The 23,165-nt window shown below is 48.4% G+C and overlaps 2 protein-coding genes across 2 annotated transcripts in view; both read left to right on the forward strand.

Moving 5' to 3' along the window:
* Positions 1 to 825: 825 nt before the first annotated feature.
* Amer1 (APC membrane recruitment protein 1) lies at positions 826 to 17,369 on the forward strand. Its single transcript, XM_027935761.2, has 2 exons — positions 826 to 914; positions 13,863 to 17,369. The coding sequence occupies exon 2, from the start codon at positions 13,961 to 13,963 to the stop codon at positions 17,357 to 17,359; it is 3,399 nt and encodes a 1,132-aa protein (XP_027791562.1). The 5' UTR covers positions 826 to 914; positions 13,863 to 13,960; the 3' UTR covers positions 17,360 to 17,369.
* Positions 888 to 23,165, forward strand: part of Arhgef9 (Cdc42 guanine nucleotide exchange factor 9) — a 542,919-nt gene continuing 520,641 nt past the window's right edge. The window contains exon 1 of the mRNA XM_071606159.1: positions 888 to 914. The gene's annotated coding sequence lies outside the window, so the exon portion shown is untranslated. The remainder of the gene's footprint in view (positions 915 to 23,165) is intronic.

Here is a 23,165-nt window from a genome sequence, read left to right on the forward strand (position 1 = left end):
ATGAGCCCGGGGCTCTGGATTCCAATTCTGCCCTGTTATTGGCGGACTGGGTAACCTTGGAGAAGTTCTCTGAGCAGCAGTGAGCCGGTTGATAACTGGTGGCAGTTGGCCTCTATGGTGCAGACCCTGAGGGCCCTTGTGTTAGAGAAGCAAAGGAAGCTGGGACGCTGCAGCTGACTTTCCTGGCAGGTGAGTCCCTCTTCTGCGTGGCCTCGGAGCAGGAGCCACAGTTCCTGCCTCTATGTCTAAGGGCGGGCCAGTCAAGGTGCCAAGGGGCTCTGCAGTCCCTCCAGGTGCCACAATCTCCCTACCCCGTTTTTCCCCACCGGCCTCAAGTTCTGGGGATAAACTGCCTGGTGGAGGCCAGGGAGCTACAGCGCAAATGCACAGCGACCACGGAAATGCGAGTGCTCGCAAAACCGAAACCCAGCTCCAGGGATCCTGTGAGCCGCATCTGGGCGGGACCGGCCCCAGAGCTGGCATTGTAGCCACGCCACAACCCGCCCGGCTTCGGGAGTGCGGAGCCCCAGCAAGGGGTTCCGTACCCTCCCCGCCCCCTGCCAACACCACGCCCGCGCTTATTTGCATTTAAAGAGAAAGGCACCAAGGAAAACAGTGGGCGGGCTCGGGCACGCCTTCCCACTTTAGCGATTGGGCTACACACCTGCCAATCATGGCACGGACGCCCCACCCTGTGGTCGTGGAGTCGGGGGGGTGGGGAGGGGGAATGGGGGAGCTGCCCAGAACCTGGGGAAGGAGAGTCTGTGCCGGAGGTGACTGGAGCCGCGGCGACGGCGACTGTGGCGGCAGCAGGAGTAGCAGTGGCGGCGCTCTCAGCCGCAACAGCTGAGACTCTGGCCCGGGCCAGAGCGGCGCGGCAGACAATAACCGGGCTGGGAGCAGGACCCGGCCGGGTAAGCTTTGCGCGCAGCCAGGAGCCTCCGCCTGCCGGCGGTCGGGTACATTCCCGCGTGCTCCGCTCTGGTCGCCTGGAGGAGGGCACTAAAGATTGGGCCGGTTGGAGTCCGGGCCATTCAACGCTTTCCCTCGGAACCCGCTTTGCGAACTGTCCAGTGGGGAGCTAAGCGGCCGCGAGTCTTCAGGGCGCGGGCGACCGTGGCTAGGGGTATGGTGGAAAGGGCGGGCAGGCGGGCAGGCTAGACTGTGCAATGCCTCTGGGCTCTCGAGGGAGGCGGGGATGGGCCTGCACGTGCTGCCGCGCGGTCCCGGGTGGGGCGCCACCAGCCAGAACCCCAAGCAGTGCATTCGTAGGCCGGGAGTTACACAGCTTTGTTGTAGCACATTTGCTGGAACAGCTGTGCTACGCGGGTACTGCTCACCCCCGCGGCCCTGCTGCGGCCCCTCCCCTCTGCTGCGCATCTCCTGCCTCTCCCTTCTCTCTGCAGACCAAGTAGAAGCTCTAGCTTGGGCCCAGTAGAGACTGGCTTTGGCGTGAATTGGGAGATTCACACTGCCTGTGCCCTCCCCAGGGGAGCGCAATTGGGCCTGTGAGCTGCTGACTTCCCTCTTGAACCTTGGTCCTGCAGCCTCAACCAGCCGCATCCCCTCCTCCTGGGCCTCCAGACACATCTGGCGCCCGCCCCCGCTGGCAGGCGGGCCAGCAGCCTGGCTCTTGCAGGTCCTTGGGTTAGAGCAGCAGCAAAAGCTAGTCCTTGGGTTAGAGCTGCAAGGCCGCTTTGTCTCCCCCCTCGCCTCGCCTCTTTTCCCCTTGGAGGGCATTAGCCGTGCTTTTCTCTGCAGCCTCCCATTTTATAACTGCGATAGGCACTATGTTGTGGGGGGATTTCGGAACCAGAAACCGAGAGGGCAGTTATTGTAGTAAGGAACAAACAGTATGTGTGTGAGAGAGCTAGCGAGGCAGCCAAACCCTACAACTTCGCAGTTACTTAAAATACCCAGGCCGCTGGGCCGCTGTCATTGTCTGCTGCAGGCACCTCTGACATTGATGACCACCCGAACATCAGACTTCGCCTGGGTTCCCTGGCAGTGAAGGGCCAATCCCTCCAGGCGCACCACAGCCTGGGGCCCCAGGCAGCAGCTGGATTAGCCCCTAAGAGTCGCCCTCCATCTGTCCAGGCTCGCCTTGGAGTGGGCCTCGGGGTCAAGGCTAGCCTTGTCCAGCATACAAACACCTCCCTCTGCAGCTCTCCCAGCCTACCACAGCAGCAGAGGCATGAGCAGGGCAGAGGGCACTGCACTGTTGAACTCCCTGCCTCACCCTCTGGGATTCCAGCAGAGACCCCTCCCGCGGTGTAGCTCCCCTCTTTGGGCCCCACCCACTGCAACATCTTCTACCTCTGGCAATAGGCTCTCTTGGCTTTCCTGAGGAACAGGAGGGAGAGAATGACCAAAAGGCTTGGCAGGCTCTTCTCAGACCTTTGATCAACCTATAAGAGTGGAAAGCTCTATGAGCTGCAGGGCTCTTTGAGGTGAGGCAATGAGACCTAAAGAATCCCTTACCTAGGGGAAGCTAGTTTGGGACCTTTTTGATCCCAGCTAGAACTGCAGATACTACACAACAGTCACCTCCTATACTGTCCAGGCCCCAGCCGTAAACCTGTACTTGAAGGTAGGCTTCTCCTGCCTAAGGCCTTTGCCTCAGTCCAACAGCCACCTAATGTATCTGCTCTGTATAATTCTCTTCCTTAATACCAAAACCCACTCACCCGACACACCTCTCCAAATCCTCATCCCTCTTAGGCCCCAGTTTTCAGCCTACCTTCTTTGGTGCCTTTCCTGCCTGCTTCTTCCAACCAATAATGACCTCTTCTTTCTCAGAATTCTTCCAGGGATGCCTGGGTCTCTTGTTCATTTTTGAGCTTAAATTATAATAGGAGGCTGACTATAATTAAATTCTCCTGCCTCTGCTTTGTCTCCCTGATATACCAGATGTCTGGATTCTCTCAGAACCCCTCAGCAGAGTAAATGAAACCTGGATCTAAGCCACAACCCTCTCAGTGCCTAGGAGTACAGAGCAGTTAATGAATGCTTTGGAAGGACTCACTGCCTTTGTAGAGCTTTTGAGAAGATCTTTACCTTTCCAACTTGTGCTAGTTCTCATCCATATGAAAATGACTAGAGTAATAATACTCGAGGCTCAGACATATACTGAGTATGTCCAATTAGGGTGGAGAAGGGGAGCGAATTGTAACTGCAAGAGGAAATATATTATGATATATCCCCTCAACAACAATCTCATCTCGGGGACTGGACTGCTCAGAATCCAGACTGCATACCTTTGGTTGCTGATTCATAAGCCTGGAGGCAAACTGCCATAGAGAGAGATGAAAGATCTGTATGTACAGGGGGATCATACTGGGAAGCTGCCAGAAAGTAGAGGGGTTTGGTAGGCAAAAGGCCAGCAAAATTAGGAATGGGAGGGGGTGACTGGCAGGCAGTATGAGTAAGGTGATTGAGCTTATTCTGGTTGAAATAGTATGTCTCAAAGGTAGAGAAGAGAATGGGGCCCAGTGGTGGGTGTTTCCAAATGCCTGACTGTGGAATGGCAATGTAATCCTTTTGGGGGAAGGAGGCTTTGAAGAGTGGGGAATTGGGGGATGGGTTGGTATTTTTGTGTATAAATATGCCATGATAAAAACAGAATTGTTGAAAGGGTTTTAGAAAGGTGTCTTAGAAAGGGATTGGAAACCTGCTGGAAGTCATTTAGAGGCCACTTTTGGACTTTGAGTTGCAGGCAGATTGTCTTCAGAGGGAAGTTTCACTATTTCGGCCTATCTTTTGCCTTGATGGGGCAAGGTAGGGACGGCGAGAACATGGAGCCTAAATACTAATGTGGTAGGGGTTGAGAAGTGTCTTCTAGGACTCTGATGAACCCCTTCTTCTCATCTAGACAAACCTTTGGGAGCACCAGTTAAGACCCTTCTGCTTGCAAATGGAAATCCTGAGTCTGGAAAGCAACAGGGTCTTTCTTAAAGTCATATAGCTATTTAGGGAGAGGCTACTGTCTCCTGTGTTGTAGCCTTTTATACTGTGTCACAGTCTCCAGGGACCTCCACTTAATGCAGATCTCATTAACTACCTCCCTCCTCTCAACTCCCCCCCTCCCCAGTGAAAGCATGCTGATTTAACTTGGTGGCTGCCTGTAGGTGAGCCCATCGCCCTTTTCATGTCTCTTTTGAGTCTTGGTCTTAGTTGCAATATATTGGGAGCTGAAATTTTCAGAAGGAGGGAAGATAGTTGGAAGAAGTTGGCAGCTTAATGATTCCCTCCTAGTATAGTAGAGGTGTTAAAAATTCCTCAAGAACTGTTACATTCACATTCTCGTAAAAGTGTGTATGAGGGGAATAGCTCTGCTCCATTGGTCCAGGGAATAATGGAATGAGAAATAACAGTAAGCCTGGCTTGTAGAAACAAAGAGGTTTCCAGTACCCTCATTTAACTGATTTTTAACTGATATTACCTGATATTTAACTAATTTAACCTGAGGATAGAAGGGGAGATGTCCAGTGTTATTCCATCAATTTTCCTGCTTGAAATCCTGTCTAGGAAGATAAACTAAATGATAAAGGTTAAGCCCCCAGAGGAAATATTTTAAGCCTTCCTGTGTCACTCATTCCTGGATCACTCATATTACTACCAGGAAGTTCTTTTTCAAAGCTAATCTGAGCCTCTCATGGTATAGTTAAGACTTTCATGTGTGTGTGTGTGTGTGTGTGTGTGTGTGTGTGTGTGTGTTAGGGGTGGAGTTGAGTTCAGTCAGCTACCATTCCTCTTCTACATAACAATCCGTTGGAGATTTCACAGGCATTAAGCCTAAACTCCACCCCCAACTTCTGTTTTCTGAATTAAATAATTGCAGTTTTTCATCTCCTGTGCATGCTGATTTAACTTGGTGGCTGCCTGTAGGTGAGCCCAGGCAGGGAAACCAGAACCACTGCAGAGGTGCAGATGCCAGCTGAGTTAAGGTGCATTGCTCCCCCGTTTCCACTTTGGGAATTAAGGACCATGGAGAAAATGGCCCTAGGGGGTTTAGTAGGGCCAGAGGCAGGCATGCTAATGCTGCTAGGGCCTTTGTGACCCTTTGATCTACATTTCTTGTCCCAGGGTCCTCTTTGCTTTCATCTCCCACAGGTATTTAAACCCCTGCTGCTTTTCCAAGCAGATACTAACCCCCCTTTCTCTAGACAACACCCTTTAACCCTCACTCCCATCTGCTCAGCCCTCCCTTCTGGGGGCTAAGTCTTTTTAAAGAAAGACAGGGCTGAGCCAGGCCAGTTCCAGACCTCCCTTTTTCTAGATATATTGGAAATATTTACAGGCCAGACCTAGTGCATTTTGAAAGAGTAAAATGTTGGGACTAGTATGAGGAATGAGGCCAAAATGAACCTGCCTGTAGTAGTGGACTAAATCCAACCAGCTAAGTGCCCAAGCCTCCTAGCAAGTCCTAGGACCCCCAGCGTCAACCTAGTGGCCCCCATTATGCCTCCTGATTCAGCATCCACTAGAAAATTGGGCACAGTACCAGCATCTCTTCCAGCCTTTGAGGGCAACCAGGGACAATTGGATCCTCTGCTCCAATTGGTGTTGAACACGGAAAAGATTTTCCTAAGAATACATGTAAGTCCAAAGCACGTAGCCCCCTCCTCCCCCCATTTTAAGACTTCTTCCTCAAAGCACATTCTCCTTATCCCTTCCTAAGCCTCAGTTTTCTCACTTGACCTCTACACAGGGTATGGTGAGTAGAGGGAAATGGCTACATAGGAAACTCAGGGGTCTCCATTGTTTGCTTACCCCAGCTGCTCCTCTCAGGCCTTCCTGTCTTATCTTTTTTCCTGAAGTTATCTCCTTTCTTATTCGTTTTAAATTTTTTTTTAGTTGCCAATGGGCTTTATTTATTTATATTTGGTGCTGAGAATCGAACCCAGTGCCTCATACATGCTAGGCAAGTGCTCTACCACTGAGCACAACCGCAGCCCTTCTTTCTTATTCTTCATTTTAGATAGTTGGTGGGGAATGGTGGAGCTTGACTCTGATCTCACGTTCGCTGGGCTGTTACTGACTTAGTGGAAGCCTATACAGACAGGCTACCCACCTCAGATATATTCTCTAAGGAAACTTGGGAACCAGAGAAAGGTACTGTCATTCAAGGTGCGCTGGGTAGGGAGTGGACCTCAGCAGCCTTAAGAGAAAGCTGGGGCATCCAGAAGAATCACCAGGACTAGAGGTGTAGCTCAGTGGCAGAGCACTTTACTAGCATGAGGAAGGCCCTGGGTTCCATCCCTAGCACTGGAAAAAAGGAAGGAAAAAAAAAGATAAGTAAGACCATGTCTAGGGAGAAGCTGTGTTTGTGTAACCACACTCACAGACTGGAGAGAAGCCCCTGTATATTGAGGGCTGAGGCCAGGAGGCAGCAATGTGAAGCTGAGAGAACTGCAAGGGGCATGTAGGGAAAGCAAGCCTTGAAGGTCAGACAAAAGGGTTTGGCCCTGATCCTGTAGGCACTGCGGAATAATTTGGTAAGTAGAGGAGTGCTGCACTGAAATCAGGATTGTAAGAAAATGAATCTGGCAAGGGTGTGCAGGATGGATGACTTGGGAGGGGTGAGGTAGGGGGAGGGATTTCTGCGTTGCCGCAGGGAGGGACTAGAGGGAGCTCAGCTAAGAGGCTTGTGTCATCTTTAGAGGATGTGGGATGGCAGCTAAGGAGCTGGAGAGGAGAAGATGACTGGAAGAAGCCCCATCACAAGGGCTCTTTATTGTGCCTAGTGACCAATTTGCTTTTACAGTGATCATCTCTAATCCTTCCCAGGATCCTGCATGGTAGGTAGCATTTTCTTCATTTTATAGATAAGGCACTTGAGTTTCAGAGATGTTAGGCCACTTTCCCAAACCACACAGCCTAGAAGAGGTGAGATGGCATTCTAGTTTCAGACTGGCAAACTAGCTGAATTAGAATTAAGCTGAACCAGCATCATTTGAGATCTTGTTGTGTGCTAGATGTAGTGACTGTAAGAAGAAGGAAGGTCCATTTGAGAGAGATGAATGAGACTGAGGCCTGCCAGAATGAATTGAGCAAATCTGTCAAGGGGCTGGTGGGGAATAGGCAGGGAGAAAACCAGGTTTTGGGGTTTGCACTGCATCTGGAGTTGATGAGGTGTCCCTTGGAGATGAGGTGCCCTCAGCAGGAAGGCTGCAAATTATAGAAGGGGTTGGTTGCAGGGGTAGCTTAGAAGGGCTTTGTCAGAAGCCTTTCCAGCTCCACCAAAGAGTACCAAGCCAGGCAGCCATTGTTAGGCCTTGAACAAACTTTTGAGAAACGGCCTTTGCTATGGGATTTCAAATTCCAGATCATCTTAGAGGTCATTCTCTTCAAATAGCTCAAATTCTTCATCTTTGTTCAAGGTGGCAGATTTCTGTTTGAACTTTTTGGGGATCCTTCAAACTTATTTCCCAAGAAAGTAGGGAGCAGAGGGACATGCTCCACAGTTTGGGTGTTATAGTGATAGCAGCAATGCTGTTGAGGAGAGCAGCCTCAGGCTGGGTTGGTGGCCCCTACATGAAGTCGGCAGGCTGTCTGGAATGTGCTGGGAGGGGCCAAAATAGCAGCAGCCAGTGAGAACTGGAAATGCTGCATAGGAGGCTCAGCTCTGGGGTTGGAACAGGGTAGGATGAAAAGGAGAGATGATTGCTCTTGCAGGAGTGAGGAAAACCTTGAAAGTCCTGGTAGCTCAGTCTTCCTGCTTTAATTGGGTAATTGCATAGTGCAGCAGAGTGGCATGAAATTGGGACTGAAGAAATCTGAGAGCTAGTGTGGCTCTGTCATATCCCACTGTATGACCTTTGACAAGTCTTTTCCTAAGCTTATACAGTTTCTTTCTCTGTGACAGGGACTTACCATTCTCCACCAGGCTTGATTAATGTGTTACTGGGAAGGGCAAATGGGCAGGTAGGGAGTGCTTTGTAAACTTACAGGTACCATAAATAGGTGAAGGAGATCTGATGATTTGCATTTTCTTTGATGTTGGTACTCTAAGCCAAGTTTAAAATTTTGAACCTTCTGGCCTGAGCTAGAGAACCTGACTAATTGAAATTCCCAGGTGATCCAGAGCTGTTAGCCAGTAGCTGACTTTTAAGGGTCCTTGAATATTAAATCTGGTTAAATGAGCAAGTAAAGCCCCCTGTAGGATGACTGTATAATCACCCTCACTTTTGGGGACCTGAGAACTAAGGGGGTTGGGGACTTATCCATAGAGCCCTAGGATGCACCCTACTCAATTCTGGGATGACTTTACTGCTAGAAATTGTTCAACTATAGTTGGAATAAAATATTAATTAAAGTTACTATGAACTTTTGAGCTTCTGCTATGTAATGCATTTTATTTGGTACTTCATTTGAGTTTTGCTGCTTACATAGCCTTAATACGTTGACACTCTCAACAGCCTTGTTTTACAGTTGAGAAACCTGAGGTATAAATATGTGAAATAACTTGCTAGATTTCCCCTAGCTAGGCAGAACTGATTACAGCAGAACTGGGTACTCTCTGGAAGGAGAAGACTTCCCATTCTCATCTTTCTTTTTCACCATCCCTCCTCCAATATACAGAAGACCAGGATAGGTCCACAGTGGGTCTGTTTCCAGGAAGACTTCTTGAAACATGCCTAGGAAACTGAAGCTGGTCAAGGCCATGCCTCTGGAGCTACTGTATAAATCCATATACTTTTTATTCTCTGAACTCAACCTTCCCAATGTTGGCTAAGTTAGCTGCAGGAAGCAGGGTTGGGAGCAGAATGTGCAAGGCTCAAGCTGCAGCTGTTTCCTCCTGTCCAAAAGTATCTCCAGGGCAGGTTTGTGGCTGGTCTCCTGCCTATATTTTGAGTTGAGGGGAGAAGTTCTGTCCTAGTAGCTGACCTTTCACTTGTCCCAAAATGACCTGCGGCTGGCCCTGAGAGCTGAGGTGACCCTACCATTTTTAACTATAGCTAATTTCCTGCCATGATAGCAGCAACTGCAGCAAGTGAAGACTATCAGGAACCACAGAGTACTTGGAAGAGTTTCCTTTACTTACCAGTCCACCTGAAACTTAGCCACACTGATTGAGAAGCCTGCGGGTTGAGGGGCCCTGCATTTGGCAGGGACATTTTCTTGGCAGGAACACTGAGGAAAGGCAGCCCCAGCCTATGCAAGCTACATAGTCTGTCCCTTGCTGTTCCTTTTGCTTTCTGTGCCACCTCTCCTAGTAAATGCTTGTGGTCCTAAACCAAGGCAGCATAGCCCATTGAGGAGGGACAGCTTTGAGACCTGGTGGGTTAGCAAAGAAGCCTGGGGCAGAGGTAGTTAGGCAGGGCTAGGCAAGCCAAGCCAAGCCAAGCCCAGCCCCTGTTACCTTCCTTCCCAGTGACCTGTGGGACCCTGGCAAAGAGAGAGAGTGTGTGTAGTATGGAAGGTATCATGGCTCTGGAAGGGACAATGCAAGAGAAAGATGGTAAGAGATGGCACAGTTATAAGCCTGGTTCTTGCCAACAAAGGTGAACCTGGGCCTGGTTGGGAGGAGGCCCTGAACTAGGGGCAGAGAATATACATCCCAGAAACATCTGCATCCCTCCCTAGTTCATGCACCCCACCACACATACACACACACACACACACACACACACGGGCTTTAAACACTGCTCTTAACGGAGGACCCCACACACATATTTAAAATGCCCTTACAGTCAGGTCTGCCTCAGCATAATCCAAGGCAGCAGATTCTTCATCTCAGCAAATGAATTTCCCATTTGAACAACCTTATATACATGGTCTCGTGACTACGAAATAGGTTCTGACTTGGAAGGGTATGATAATAACAGTAATGCTAATATTTCTCATTTACACTTTATAGTTTACAAAGTGTCTTTTGTTGCCCAGCATGGCCTCTGATCCTTACACTACTTCAGTTGGATCTGGGAGGTAAGGACATAGGTAGAGGAGTTATTTTGATCTTACAGATACCTGACGCTCAGTGAGCTGCCTTGGCCTATTCAGAGTCCCCTCACAGATGGGAGACTGGCATGGTTTGGAGGTTTGAGCTCTAGCCCTGTGGCATGGCTCCTTCACAACACTGAGTTGCCTCTGACAGAGAAGGGAACAATGTAAAGGGCGTGGCAAAGCCAGGGTGGTGGTGTGTGCCTGTAGTACCAGTGAATCAGGAGGGTACAGCAGGAGGATCACAAGTTCAAAGCCAGCCTCAGTAATTTAGCAAGACCCTGGCTCAAAATAAAAAAGACTGAGGATGTAATTCAATGGTTAAGTGCCCCTAGGTTCTATCTCTGGTACAAAATCAAACAAACTGGGGGTGGGGGGGGACCTTAGAGAGCTAGCTTCTACCCCTAGGGAGCATGTGAGCATAAGGTCAGAGGTCAGCAAAGGCCCAAAGGGACTGTCCTCCAGCTAGAGCATCAAGGTTCTGGAAAGCAGTCCTCTTTATGATTCAGTTTGCTCTGTTCCCAGGAACTCCAGCCTCAAACCTGGTAGGACAAGTCAGCTTTTGATTCACAAGGATATCTAGGCCCATAATTTTTTTCACTTGGCCCTTGAGTCTTCCTTGAGGCCCAACCACACTTATTAGTCTGACCTACACCTTCCACTCGTTCATTGTCATGTCCACTCCCTCCAGCCTGTCAAAGCTAAGACTGAATGCTTCCTCCTCAAGGCAGCTTTTCTGAGCCCAGGGAGTATCTTTCTGCTTTTCATATTTATCTATGGGTATATTAACAAGGTATAGAAATGAGAATCCTGCTGCCCACCTTAAGAACTAACAAGAGCTAATAAAGAAAAATGAAATTATGTCATTTGTAGGAAATGGATGGAACTTGAGAACATTATATTAAGCAAAATAAGCCAAACTCAGAAGGTCAGGGTGTTACGGACAGCTTGGTCTTTGTCCCTGATGCCAATCTGATAACAAATATATGGTTTTTGAGAACAAGGAAAAAGAAGTTTTATTGCTTTGCTAGCTAGAAAGGAGAAACATGGGACTATTGTCCCAGAGGCTGTGATTCTGCCCATTAGGGGAAACAAGTGGTTTTTGAAGAGGTGATTCAAAGGCTACATTCCATGTATTTTGTGTCAGTAATTGTAATTCTCCTGTTAATTTGGGAGAGAGCCATTTCTTAGATCTACTGGTCATCCTTGAAGTAACTTTGCTTTTGTGGTGGGTGTGTGCTCAAGGGTGTGTGTCTTGTATGGGGAAGAAAGGTAATCCTGTTTCCCTGAGATTAGGAAGGGGAAGGGAGAGAGGAAGAAAAAGAAATGTGTTCATTTTAAAAATAAGCCTCAGTGGCACAGCAGCAAGGGCTATATTCAAAACATAAAGTACACCACTGTTACAAAGGGTCCTATAATTTTTTTTCCCATATGTGGAGAGGAAAAAGGAAAAGAAGGGTGGAGGGTGGATGTACATGGCGGGGAGATGAGTAGAGGAAAGGGACAAAGGGGAGTGAGTAAGGGAGGGAAAGGAAATGCTGGAGAATGATATTGAGTAAATTATATTGTTATATTATGTGCATGTACAAATGTCTAACAAATTCCACCAATATGTACAAAAAATACCAATAAAATATGAAAAAATGGTTTTACAAGATAAGATAATCTCATTTTTAGTTCTAAGCCTAAATTGTAGGAATAGTTTCAACTGCAGATAAGTTCTGAATAAATTCTACTGTTCTGTACCTGTCTCAAAAAGTTTTTTTAAAAAAGTAACAAGAGTCATTCTTTAAGACCTGCATCATTTTATGTCTTCAGATTCTTACATATAGGATTCTCTCCCTGTTGGTCTAGGCAATCCCAAAAAGCAAGAGGTAGGGATCCCTCTTTTTGGTCTGTTCTGTAGCACTGGGCTCAGTGCCAGTCACTTACTGAATGCTCAAGAATTATTTGTTTCACTAAGTCCACAGAAGGGAATACAATTTCACAAACAACTCCTTTGCTGCCACCACCATCTCCAGTAATTTTAGGGCTGAAATAAAAACATATATGCTATGGAAAATGGGGGATTCAAATTGATGATAGGTCCCATATTCCTGTTAATCCCTAGAGTGGAGAACTCTAGGTGATTGTGTGTGTTTATATGATGGTTTGTGTCTGGGGGTTGGAAACATTGTCTATTATGAGGCTGTTGGTTGAGGACCCATTTGGAACAGTGTGATGTCAAGCAATCTTACATAGACAAAACCGTAATAACCTAAGCAAATGGCAATGTGGATCTCTTCAGAAAGGGAATCAGATGGGTTTTGTTTTTTGTTTGTTTTCCTCTTTTTCTGGATAACCAGCCATTTTATTCCTCCAATTTTGATATTAATTTCTGTGAAGTGCTCTTTATGGAAGCTTGGCTCAAACTAATGATTCTAGTGTCAAGCCAACCACAGCACCATGCACAAAATTAATGTTTGGAAGATAGGACCTAAGATTCTAGGAGTTCTAATGAGGCCAGAGGCTAGAGTATTGTTGCCATCTTCTCTTCTCCAGTGCTGGTCCACAATTTACCACTGCAGGTGAGTGTGTGCCGTATTACTATAGCAACCAATCACAGGGCTAGTGTGCTGGCCAGCTGCTCCCAGGACTTCAGTGGTCTGTTTTTCTCTTGCTCTCTCACTCCCAGCAGCGTTTCTGCCTCTGCTTCTCTCACCCTGGATCCCCCTGTCTGCTGGTGGCTCCCTACAGAGAGGGGTTACACTGGCAAGGGATTTTCCAGGGAGGGGATCATTGCATATTTGCAGGCTGATTACTGATCCAGCAGTCAAATGGCTATAGTCACTGAAATACACCATACCTAGTATGGAGTCAGGGGATGGTGAGGTGTGTTGGGGTGTGTCATCCCTAACCCTTTGTATTCCCCTTCTATTGGTACTTGGGTTTTTTGAGGTTTTGGAGCCTAGACCAGAAGGGTGGCTTGTATCAGGTTTACTTGCTTAAAAAACTGTTGAGAGTCTATCTCCTAGGCCAGGAGCAGGAATCATATAGTGCTGTGCATTCAAGGAGTTCCCTTCCTAGATAGGGAGTTAGGGTTGGTCAAAAATAATGAGAGGAGGAGACCATCTGCCTCCTGGTTCTCAAGTGGAATCTGGGTTCCAGTTGTCAGAGGGCAATAATAAAATCTCTTCCCAGCAGGACAGCTAATAGAGTGTCTGGCCTAGGTCCACCCCTCACATAATGTATATGAGGGGGGTAGCCCAGAGAGTGCCTTTCCTGGGCCCATCACATCATCTTAGTGGGTCCTGTGTTGCAGCCCTGATCTGCCAGTCTGTGAAGCTCCTTTTCAGGGGTCTGAAGGTCTGAGCATGGTTCTGGGGCAATTTACAGAGCACATGGATAGGAGGTGAAATTGTTGGTCTGCTTTTCTTCCTAACTCCAGGCAAAATGTCCATGAGAGCCTAGGCTAATGTAAGATTGTGGCCTAGATCCAGTAAAACCCAGTGAGGACTCAGTGAGCTGTTATGCTAGATGTGTTTCCAAAATTTTGTGCTGTTAGAGCCAAATCAGTATTCTCCCTAAGCCTATAGCACTTCTGGGCCTTGCACACATCTGCAGATCTCCTTCTTCAGTGCTCCCCTGAGTTTAAGGTCTGAAGGGAGTAGACTAATAAGGGGGTACCTGGTGACAACTGCCTGTTGCTCAGTATAGGGTTTCACTTCCTTGGGGCCCATGAGGGGGCTGGCCCAGTCAACCAAGCATATGGAGTGGATTAACGTTTTCCCCACATTTTCCCTTTCTTTCTGGTTCCATTCAAGCCTGAGACTATAGACACCTGTGAAAACAAAACCAGCCTGGGTGCTTGCTCACCAGTCTCTCTCTCTCTCTCTCTCTCTCTCTCTCTCTCTCTCTTTGTCTCTCATTTCTTCCAGATCCCACTGTGATGCTTCCAGACTGATGATGTTATAACAGCACCTGGAAGCCTAAGACTACATTTCCAGCTAAACATACCTGAATTGTCCACATCACCATGGAGACCCAGAAGGATGAAGCTGCTCAGACCAAGAGAGCAGCATCCTCTGGAGATATCCAGGACCAGGAAGCAGAGAAAGGAGCCAAGAACAAGGCAGCTGAAGCAACAGAAGGGCCAACCTCAGAGCCACCCTCATCTGGCCCAGGTAGGCTGAAGAAAACTGCCATGAAACTTTTTGGTGGCAAGAAGGGAATCTGTACTCTGCCTAGTTTCTTTGGAGGGGGACGAAACAAAGGTTTTGGGAAAAGCAGCTCCAAGAAGGGTCTAAGCAAGAGCAAGACCCATGATGGCCTGAGTGAAGCAGACCGTGGCCCTGAAGACATTGTCAGTGAAGGAACTGGCATCTCCTTACCTTTGCCTGAGTCACCCTGCCAAGTTCCCAGCTCCCAGAGTGCCCATGAGGCTTTGGAGACAGGCTCCAGACAGAAGACCCCTGTGACTGGAACCATTGAAAAAACAGGGGCTGAGAGGGTTCCCTCTGTGCCCAAGCCAAAGAAAGGCCTAAAAGGCTTTTTTAGTAGTATCCGCCGTCACCGAAAGAGCAAGGTTGCTGGGGGCGAACAAAGTGAGCCAGGAGCCAAGGAACCTGAACGGGGCAGAGCAATGTCTCATGAATATGCAAGCTCAGCCCCTCTGCCCTTCTCTGAGGAGACTGCCCAACACCCTAGAAAGGATAATGCCAAACCTCATGATACCCCAGGGCCAATAATTTCTCTAGCACCAGAGTCTTCTTCACCAAATACTGAGAATACAGCCTGTAAAAATCCAGAAAAACCCAGTACTGGGATCTGTGCCTCAGTACTCTTGCAGCCTGAGCCAGACCCTGAAGCCAGTAACATAGACGAACACCACAGCCTGGAAACAGGGGAGAAGATGGTGGCAGGAGAAGTAAATCCACCCAATGGCCCTGTGGGAGATCAGCTGAGCCTCTTGTTTGGAGATGTTACATCCCTGAAAAGCTTTGACTCACTGACAGGTTGTGGTGATATTATAGCAGAACAGGACATGGATAGTATGACAGATAGCATGGCCTCTGGGGGCCAGAGGGCCAACCGAGATGGTACCAAACGAAGTTCCTGCCTGGTGACTTACCAAGGAGGTGGGGAGGAGATGGCCTTGCCAGATGATGATGATGAGGAAGAGGAGGAGGATGAGGAGGAGGAAGAAGAGGAGGTCAAGGAAGAGGAAGAAGATGACTTAGAATATCTGTGGGCAAGTGCCCAAATGTACCCAAGGCCTAATCTGAACCTAAGCTACCATCCCACTACATCTCCAGGCCACCAGGGCTATGTGCTCCTTGACCCAGTTCGGTCTTATCCTGGCCTAGGCCCTGGGGAACTTTTGACTCCTCAGAGTGACCAGCAAGAGTCTGCCCCCAATAGTGATGAAGGTTATTATGACTCCACCACTCCTGGATTTGAGGATGATTCAGGTGAGGCCCTAGGGCTTATCCGCAGGGATTGCCTCCCCAGAGACAGCTATAGTGGAGATGCACTATATGAATTCTATGAGCCAGATGACAGTCTTGAAAACTCCCCACCTGCAGATGACTGTCTTTATGACCTCCATGGTCGCAGCACTGAGATATTTGACCCCTTCTTGAACTTTGAGCCCTTTTCTTCCCCCCGGCCACCTGGGGCAATGGAGACAGAAGAAGAACGGCTAGTGACCATCCAGAAGCAGTTGTTGTATTGGGAACTTCGTCGGGAGCAGCTTGAGGCCCGGGAGGCACGTGCTCGAGAGGCTCATGCAAGGGAGGCTCATACCAGGGAATCCTATACCCGAGAGCCTCATGCCAGGGAGGCCTATGTCCAAGAGGCCCACAGTCGGGAAGCTCATGTCAGGGAAGCCAGAACCCGAGAAGCTCAGGCCCGAGAGGTACGTGTTAGAGAGGCTCAGGTGCGAGAGACCAAGGCTCGGCAGGAGAAGCCCATCTTGGAGTATCAGATGAGGCCTTTAGGCCCATCAGTGATGGGTCTGGTAGCAGGGGCATCAGGAACCTCTCAGAATTCCCACCGGGGAACCACCTCAGCTTTCCCTACCACTGCAAGCAGTGAGCCAGACTGGAGGGATTTCCGTCCTCTGGAGAAGCGTTTTGAGGGAACCTGTTCTAAGAAAGATCAAAGTACTTGTCTAATGCAGCTCTTCCAGAGTGATGCCATGTTTGAACCAGATATGAAAGAAGCAAATTTTGGAGGATCTCCAAGGAGGGCCTACCCTACTTACTCACCTCCTGAGGAGCCAGAGGAAGAAGAGGTTGAGAAGGAAGGAAATGCCACTGTAAGCTTCTCGCAGGCTCTGGTAGAGTTCACCAGCAATGGAAACCTTTTCTCCAGTATGTCCTGCAGCTCTGACTCTGACTCATCCTTCACTCAAAACCTCCCTGAGCTGCCCCCCATGGTGACCTTCGACATCGCTGATGTAGAACGAGAAGGGGAAGGCAAGTGTGAAGAGAATCCTGAGTTCCACAATGATGAAGACCTTGCAGCCTCCTTGGAAGCTTTCGAACTGGGCTACTACCACAAGCATGCCTTCAACAACTACCGAAGCAGATTCTACCAAGGTCTGCCCTGGGGTGTAAGCAGCCTCCCTCGATACTTGGGACTACCTGGGATGCACCCTCGCCCTCCACCTGCTGCCATAGCACTCAACAGGAGGAGCCGCTCCCTTGACACTGCAGAGACCTTGGAACTGGAGCTCTCCAATTCTCATTTGGCCCAGGGCTACCTGGAATCTGATGAGCTTCAGGCCCAGCAGGAAGATTCAGATGAAGACGAAGAGGACGAAGAAGGAGAATGGGGCCGAGACAGTCCCCTGTCCCTCTATACTGAACCCCCAGGGGCCTATGACTGGCCTGCCTGGGCTCCCTGTCCTCTACCAGTGGGACCAGGCCCTGCCTGGATGAGCCCCAGCCAGTTGGATGGGTCTTCCAGCCAGTCTCCATATGGGCAGGCAACCTGTTGTATACCTCCTGTGGCCATTTCAATGTCATCAGGGCTAGGGCCAGAACCAGAGCCAAGAGCACCCGGGGAACCTGGGCCTCAGCTAGCTCGGCCTTCACACTTACCTCTGCCCATGGGCCCTTGCTATAATCTCCAGCCACAAAACTCCCACAGTGTGAGGGCCAGGCCTCGAGATGTGCTGCTGCCTGCTGATGAGCCCAGTTGCTCCTCCAATTCTGGAGGTTTCATTCCCAGCTCTCTGCCCCAGACCAAGCCTGTGGGCATCACCCATGGCATTCCTCAGCTTCCTAGGGCTCGACCTGAGCCCTCCCAGCCTCAGCCCAGTCACTACGGAGCTTCTAGCCTTGATCTCTCAAAGGAGAGGTCCAAGCAAGGTGCCTCTTTACCCACCAGCTGTTCATCCACTGCCGTGAATGGAAATTTAGCCAAGTAGTCATCATCATTTCTGGAGTAGGGGCATGGGGCCTGAGCATGTGAACGGGGATCAGGGGTTGGGCAGAAGGGTGGGGGTGGGGGTTGCTGTTTAACTTGAAAATCCTTTTGGCCAAGGAAAACTCCCTGAGTTTCACCTTTTTTTCCCCCTTCCTTCTCTGCCATCTATGGCCACATTCAGCTCAAGTACATCTGCCCAGGGAGGCTGCTGCTTCTGTGCTCCAGTTTCTGCTTTTGGGGTTCCTTCTTGTGACCCACACAGATTTTTGGGATGCTATAATTTTGTGCCTATTCCAGTTGCCAAGTTTGTGATTATATATATATATATATATATATATATATATATATATATATATATGAATGATGCATCCTCAATGCAGGCTATACCCTTAGCACCCCCCTATTCTCTCCCCCTAGTAATTAATGAGCCACTGATGAGTAGCCAAGTCTGTACTGCTTCTCATGCAGAGACAGGGATTGGGGAGGGCTTATTTGCTGATAGCAATGTGAAGTTATGGTACAGATCCTCCCTACCCCATTTCCTTTCAGCCTTGGCATAGCTGCCACCATTACATCAAATGACTATAAGCTATTTGTCCCAGCTAGCTGTCCTTAGAGAGGATCAAGTAGCATATGTCTCACTGCATATTGCTGTGGACTTTGGCATCATGATCAGATGGTGGCCTTTTAACTTGGCCTGCCATAATTTGACGAAAAACACTAAAACCTGTAATAGACTGACTAATTTTCCCACATGTGAGCAGAGGACAAAGCAAAGTTCTTTCATGGACACTGCCATAGAGTCTTGAGCTCTGGAATAATAGCAGTTTTTTTTTTTTTTTTCTTCTCTTGAGCCTGTGACTGCTTGAGTTGCAGACACTTTTGAATTTTCATTTTATCTTCTAAAGGAAGTTTTTGTAATCTCATTGCAAGGAACATGGTCGTTTAATTGAGATAAGGGAAGAGAAGCAACCTATATTAGGCTTGGCTATAGGGCTTGGGGTTTTGTGGGATGCAGGAGAAAGAGAGAGAGAGAGAAAAAAGAAGAAATCCATTTGTCCCAGCCAGCAAGGAATTAAACTTCAGACTGTGGAGCTTGAAGCAACTATGCTTTTTTAGCAGGGAAAACTACTTCCCACTTTTCTCCCCAAACCAAAACGTTCTTTAAGCCTTGCCTACCCCTTCGTTTGGATGCTGTAAAGAGGCCCCAGGCTTGCACTCCCAAGACAGGATACCAAAGGCATCTCAGCTGCTGTTCCAGGCTCTGAAGAGCTTTCATCTTCAAATTAGCCAAGTCCTTAGCATCATCAAAGGAGCAGGCTTCTTGAGAGGAAAGACTGACGTGCCCTCACTCTGCAAGCTGCAGGACTCTGATTTGCCTGGCATTTGCAGCCCTTTATGAAATGAGTGGCATCCTCCCATTTCCTGCGCCCATGCAATTTTTATATTAAACTAGGTTGGAAATACTGCTGGCGAAGAACTTCTGTTAAGAAGGGATTGCAATAGGCTTATCTTGTGAGGCTCAACCTCTCTTAATCAGCTATAAGAGGGGTTGTCTAAAATTTTTTATTGGAAATGGCATATGGAGTATGTTTTTGCCTGGATATGGTGACCCAAATTATGATTCTTACCTCTTCTGCCCCTCACCCCACCACATCCCCCAGCCATCTTCATGCCTGGAAAGAGAAGTCAACAGGGCTTGAGCCATTCTTAAGGTATAGCAATTTAGCTTGGGAACAGATGCTGTTGACCCCCTGAGTCAAGGTGACTTTGTGGGCAAATTGTTCCTTAGCCAGGGGTTGTATCCATGCTGGTCTTTGCGACCATTTCTGATTGGGGTTGGCCCCATGTCCCTCCCCAAAACAGGCATACCTGCTGCTAAAAGCTACACCTGGAAGTACCACATGTGTTTGCATGGCACCAACACCACCTCTCAAGGGACCCAGACCAGCTCTCCACTCTAATTTTGGCTACATTATGAAGAAATCTATCTGCCATGGAGCTGGAGAATGGAAGAGGGTGAGGAAGACCCTCACCCCAAGCACAGCATTCTAAGAAAGAAGTGCCCAGATTTTCACCATCAGGCCTCTTAGCAAAGCTGCTCTGAAAGGGTAAGGATGAAATTGGCCTAGCTATTTGGCAGGAAGTTAACACTCACCAAATGCCTTTACGACAGGAGAAAACCCACCTCTTGCCTCATCCTTCAGGGCAGCTTGAGCTCCTGTCTGCATATGGACTGTGCCAGCCGCAGCAGGCAGTAGAGCTATCATCAGTGTCCATAGCACGCTGGAAAAGAGCCACCAGCCTAATCTGGGGAGAGGAAAAGGATGTGGCCAGCCTTTGGCCAAGGGCTGAGAGCTGCCCTCAGGTTTGGGAGTGCAGCAGGATGTGCTGCCTTTAAGGGGAGTGGCCATAGCCCTGACACACTTTGCTGGGCTTTAGAAGGTCATGAACCACAGAATAGTACCTGGAGTGAGTAGGAGTTCATGGTTTAAGACGGTGTTGCGTGCCTGCAAGTCCCTTCACTGCCCCAGCTAGCCCTGGGACAAAATCCTCACCACCAAAAGTGGGGCAGTCAGGATACATGGCTGCAGAAGCAGGCCCCTTTGAGTTGATAGAGCTGAGGAGTTCATGGCTAATTGTAAGGTGCAACCTTGAGGAGGAAGGAGGACTTCACTAGGGTTTTGGGTGATGGCAGCTCAGGTTGACAATGGGAAAACCAACCAAGTTCTCGGCCTCTCCCCAAACACAGGCTAGTGCTTGCTTGGCTCGCACCAAATATGCACCAGATATCATGTCCACACCTCCTATGCTATGACCAGATGAACACCATTTCTCCATTGCAGGATCCTGGGATAATACTTTAGGATGTGACTTCAAAGGAAGATGTGACTAGAGAAGGGGTAGCCACCCTCATCTTGCTACCCAGTAGGCCTGTCTACTGTCAGATAGTTCTGATCCTGAGAATCTCAAATGAAACTGGTCCCTGGGGGATCAATGAATGTGGATAGGGAAGGCCATCTAGCAGGCCTCTCCCAGGGCCAGGATACCAATTTCTTGGTGCTTTAGAGTCTCCAAGGAAGTACTGCCTTGGTGCCCAGTTAGAGCCAGCCCTGCCCATCTGGCTTTAACTTAGGTACCAATGCCACAAGCCTCCCAGGATAAAGGCTTCAGTAAACACCAGTCTCTCTTACTCCCTCAGTGCTGTATCAAGGAGGGAAGTAGCTTTCCACACTCAGAAGGCTGGTTGTGTGCTCTCATCCTACTGCCAATGGCTTTTCCACCTGTGCCACCACCCCACCTGCCCTCGGCCCCCAGGCCCAGTTGCTAGAGGGAGGCGTGGGGAGGTTAGCTGGGAGACTTTAAATTTACCCATATGTATGTTGCATCCAATTGTTTTTAATATATATATATCAAAAGTCAATTATCTATTTTTGTATTGTTTGCATTTTATATTCATGGAAAACAATGTTTATCAATTGTTCTTTTCTGATATATTTTATTTTTAAGCGGTGCTGTTTACAGTTTTAAACAAAACAAAGATGACACAAAAATCGCTGCTGCTTGTGCAGAGGGCTGGCATCTCAACTGCCTATGGCCCTCCCTCTCTCCTTTTTCCCCACCCTTGCTGTATCGCACTGTTCGTTCCCTCCCCTCATGATAGGAACAATGAAAGATGTCCAGGTATCTAAGAAAAATGCCAGGTGAATCAGGTGTGTGGAACCTGGTAGACAGTGTGTTGTTTTCTGGCTCTGTGTTTTTCTTTTTGACCCTTTCTCCCCCATATGTAGACCTGAGAGTACTCATGTCTCTTGTTTTTACTTTTTTTTTTTTTTTCCCTCCTTATGTTTTGTGCTTCTGTTTTGAAACCAGAGTGCCCATGTTGTGCTATTTGTCATATCGAGTTTCTCCAAAGGAGCATTTTGGGAACATTCTCCATCCAGTAGGGAAGGCAAGGGATTTAAACCACACCTTCTTTCCTCAAGAAACTGGGGGAGACAAATGGCAATGATGTGCACACCATCAGGAATTAATCATCTCGTTGAGGAAGCCCTTGCATGGGACTTTCTAGAAGCTCAGTAGATTGTGACATTTGCCCAAAAGAGACTTTGGGGAACTTCTTTACCCTTCTTGCTGCTTTGGGGGAATCTCTCCTCCTACCATTCCCCTCCCCCACCCTGCTCCAACTCACATGTGGACGGTACTTTGAGGACCAGTGACTGTCAGGGTGATGGCTTGCTGGCCTGATCCCCGACTTTTCCATCCTAGAGTCACTAAAGTAGAAAATCCACATGGCATGTATATGTGTGAGGGTTGGGTCTATTAATAGGCGGGTCTTTAATTATTATTCTTGTTACTATTGGTGCTTACTTTCCCTGCTGTATACGGGGGTGGGTGGGGGGTCAGAATACAGGAATGTATATTTAGGTCATGTTAAATAAAATGACTGGGGGAAGGAGGGAAGAAATTAGGAACTGCAGTATGTCCTCACTCCAGGTATAAGAGTTCTTTCTCTCCCAGTATATAATGGGAAGTGTGTGCCTGAATGGCTCCTTCCCCATCTCTGAGGCATCACAGAATAACCTGAGCTGTGACCACTCCTAGCTCTCCTTGACATCTGGATATCTTGAAGCACTGCCTGTATGTTACGACATATATTTCTTTTGCTGAATGCTAATAAAATTCTGGGTTCAGGAGGGACCCCCAGTCACTAAAATGCAATCTTGTGGTTTGTTCCACAGTAGCACGCCTGTGATCTGTGGTCGGTGGGTTTGCCTTTGAAGGGAAATTGAGAAACCAAGAAGGGTGTGGGCACCCAGGAGTGGAAAACAAGCCAGAGGAGAGGAAACAAGTTCTTCATTCAAGCCATACCCTGCATCCCAGACAGATTTTATGGCAGCAAACTCTCCATCACACCTAGAGACCTGCCCCTGAAGTTCCTGTGCATTGTCAAGGGCTAGTTAGCACATCTCAAGTTGGCCTGTTTCTGCTGCCTCCTTACCAGCTAAGAGATGGCCACCTCCTGCTAGTTGGTCAGTGAAAATGATGTGTCAAATGGAGGGATGGATAGTCAGGCCAAGCTACCAGAAAGGCATCCTTCACCTGGGCCTATGGGCAGAGATGCTAGCCAGGTAGCTGCCTGCATTTGGGCTATGGGACTACAAAGAGGGATATAGCTTCTGTCTCTTAGTGTATGACGTTATCTAATGGCCCACCAGAGGTATAGCACAGCAACAACTGTCACCTTGGGATCATATTCTGATTTCACAGCCTGTCCTAATCTAAACAGGAATCACTTGCCACATCCTATTACCCACAGAAACACCTACCTGGGCCACTGACCAGAAGAAAGTGATTGTGTTCATAGTTTTAGGTTCTCTGATCTAAACTCTTATCCTCAACTCCTGGAAGGCAAGGCTATGAGGCACATACTGTGTGGGCTTCCCTCAGTTTTCAACTGCAATTTCCCAACTGACCAGAAGGCATTAAATAGCAGCTGCCTGATTGCCCTGTGAGCAATGCTGCAACAGACAATGGGTGAGGATCTTTGGGTCCACATAGACCAGCAAAGAATCTTGGTGGCTGCCAGGACCTCACAAATCAAGCAAAGCAAAATAAAAAGAAGTTAGCAAAAGAGAAACTAATGGAAAGATGATATTTCACACACACAAAAAAAAAAAACTGAGAAAGATGATTGTTTTGTCCTGGGCTGCCCAGGGAGGAAAGGGGTGGGAGTGTTTGCTACGGGAGCTTTGGGAGCAAGACCCTTTGGAGAGGTACATCAACTCTTATTACATCCGTTGGAT

Source organism: Marmota flaviventris, chromosome X, assembly GCF_047511675.1.
Source record: "Marmota flaviventris isolate mMarFla1 chromosome X, mMarFla1.hap1, whole genome shotgun sequence".
NCBI lineage: Eukaryota > Metazoa > Chordata > Mammalia > Rodentia > Sciuridae > Marmota > Marmota flaviventris.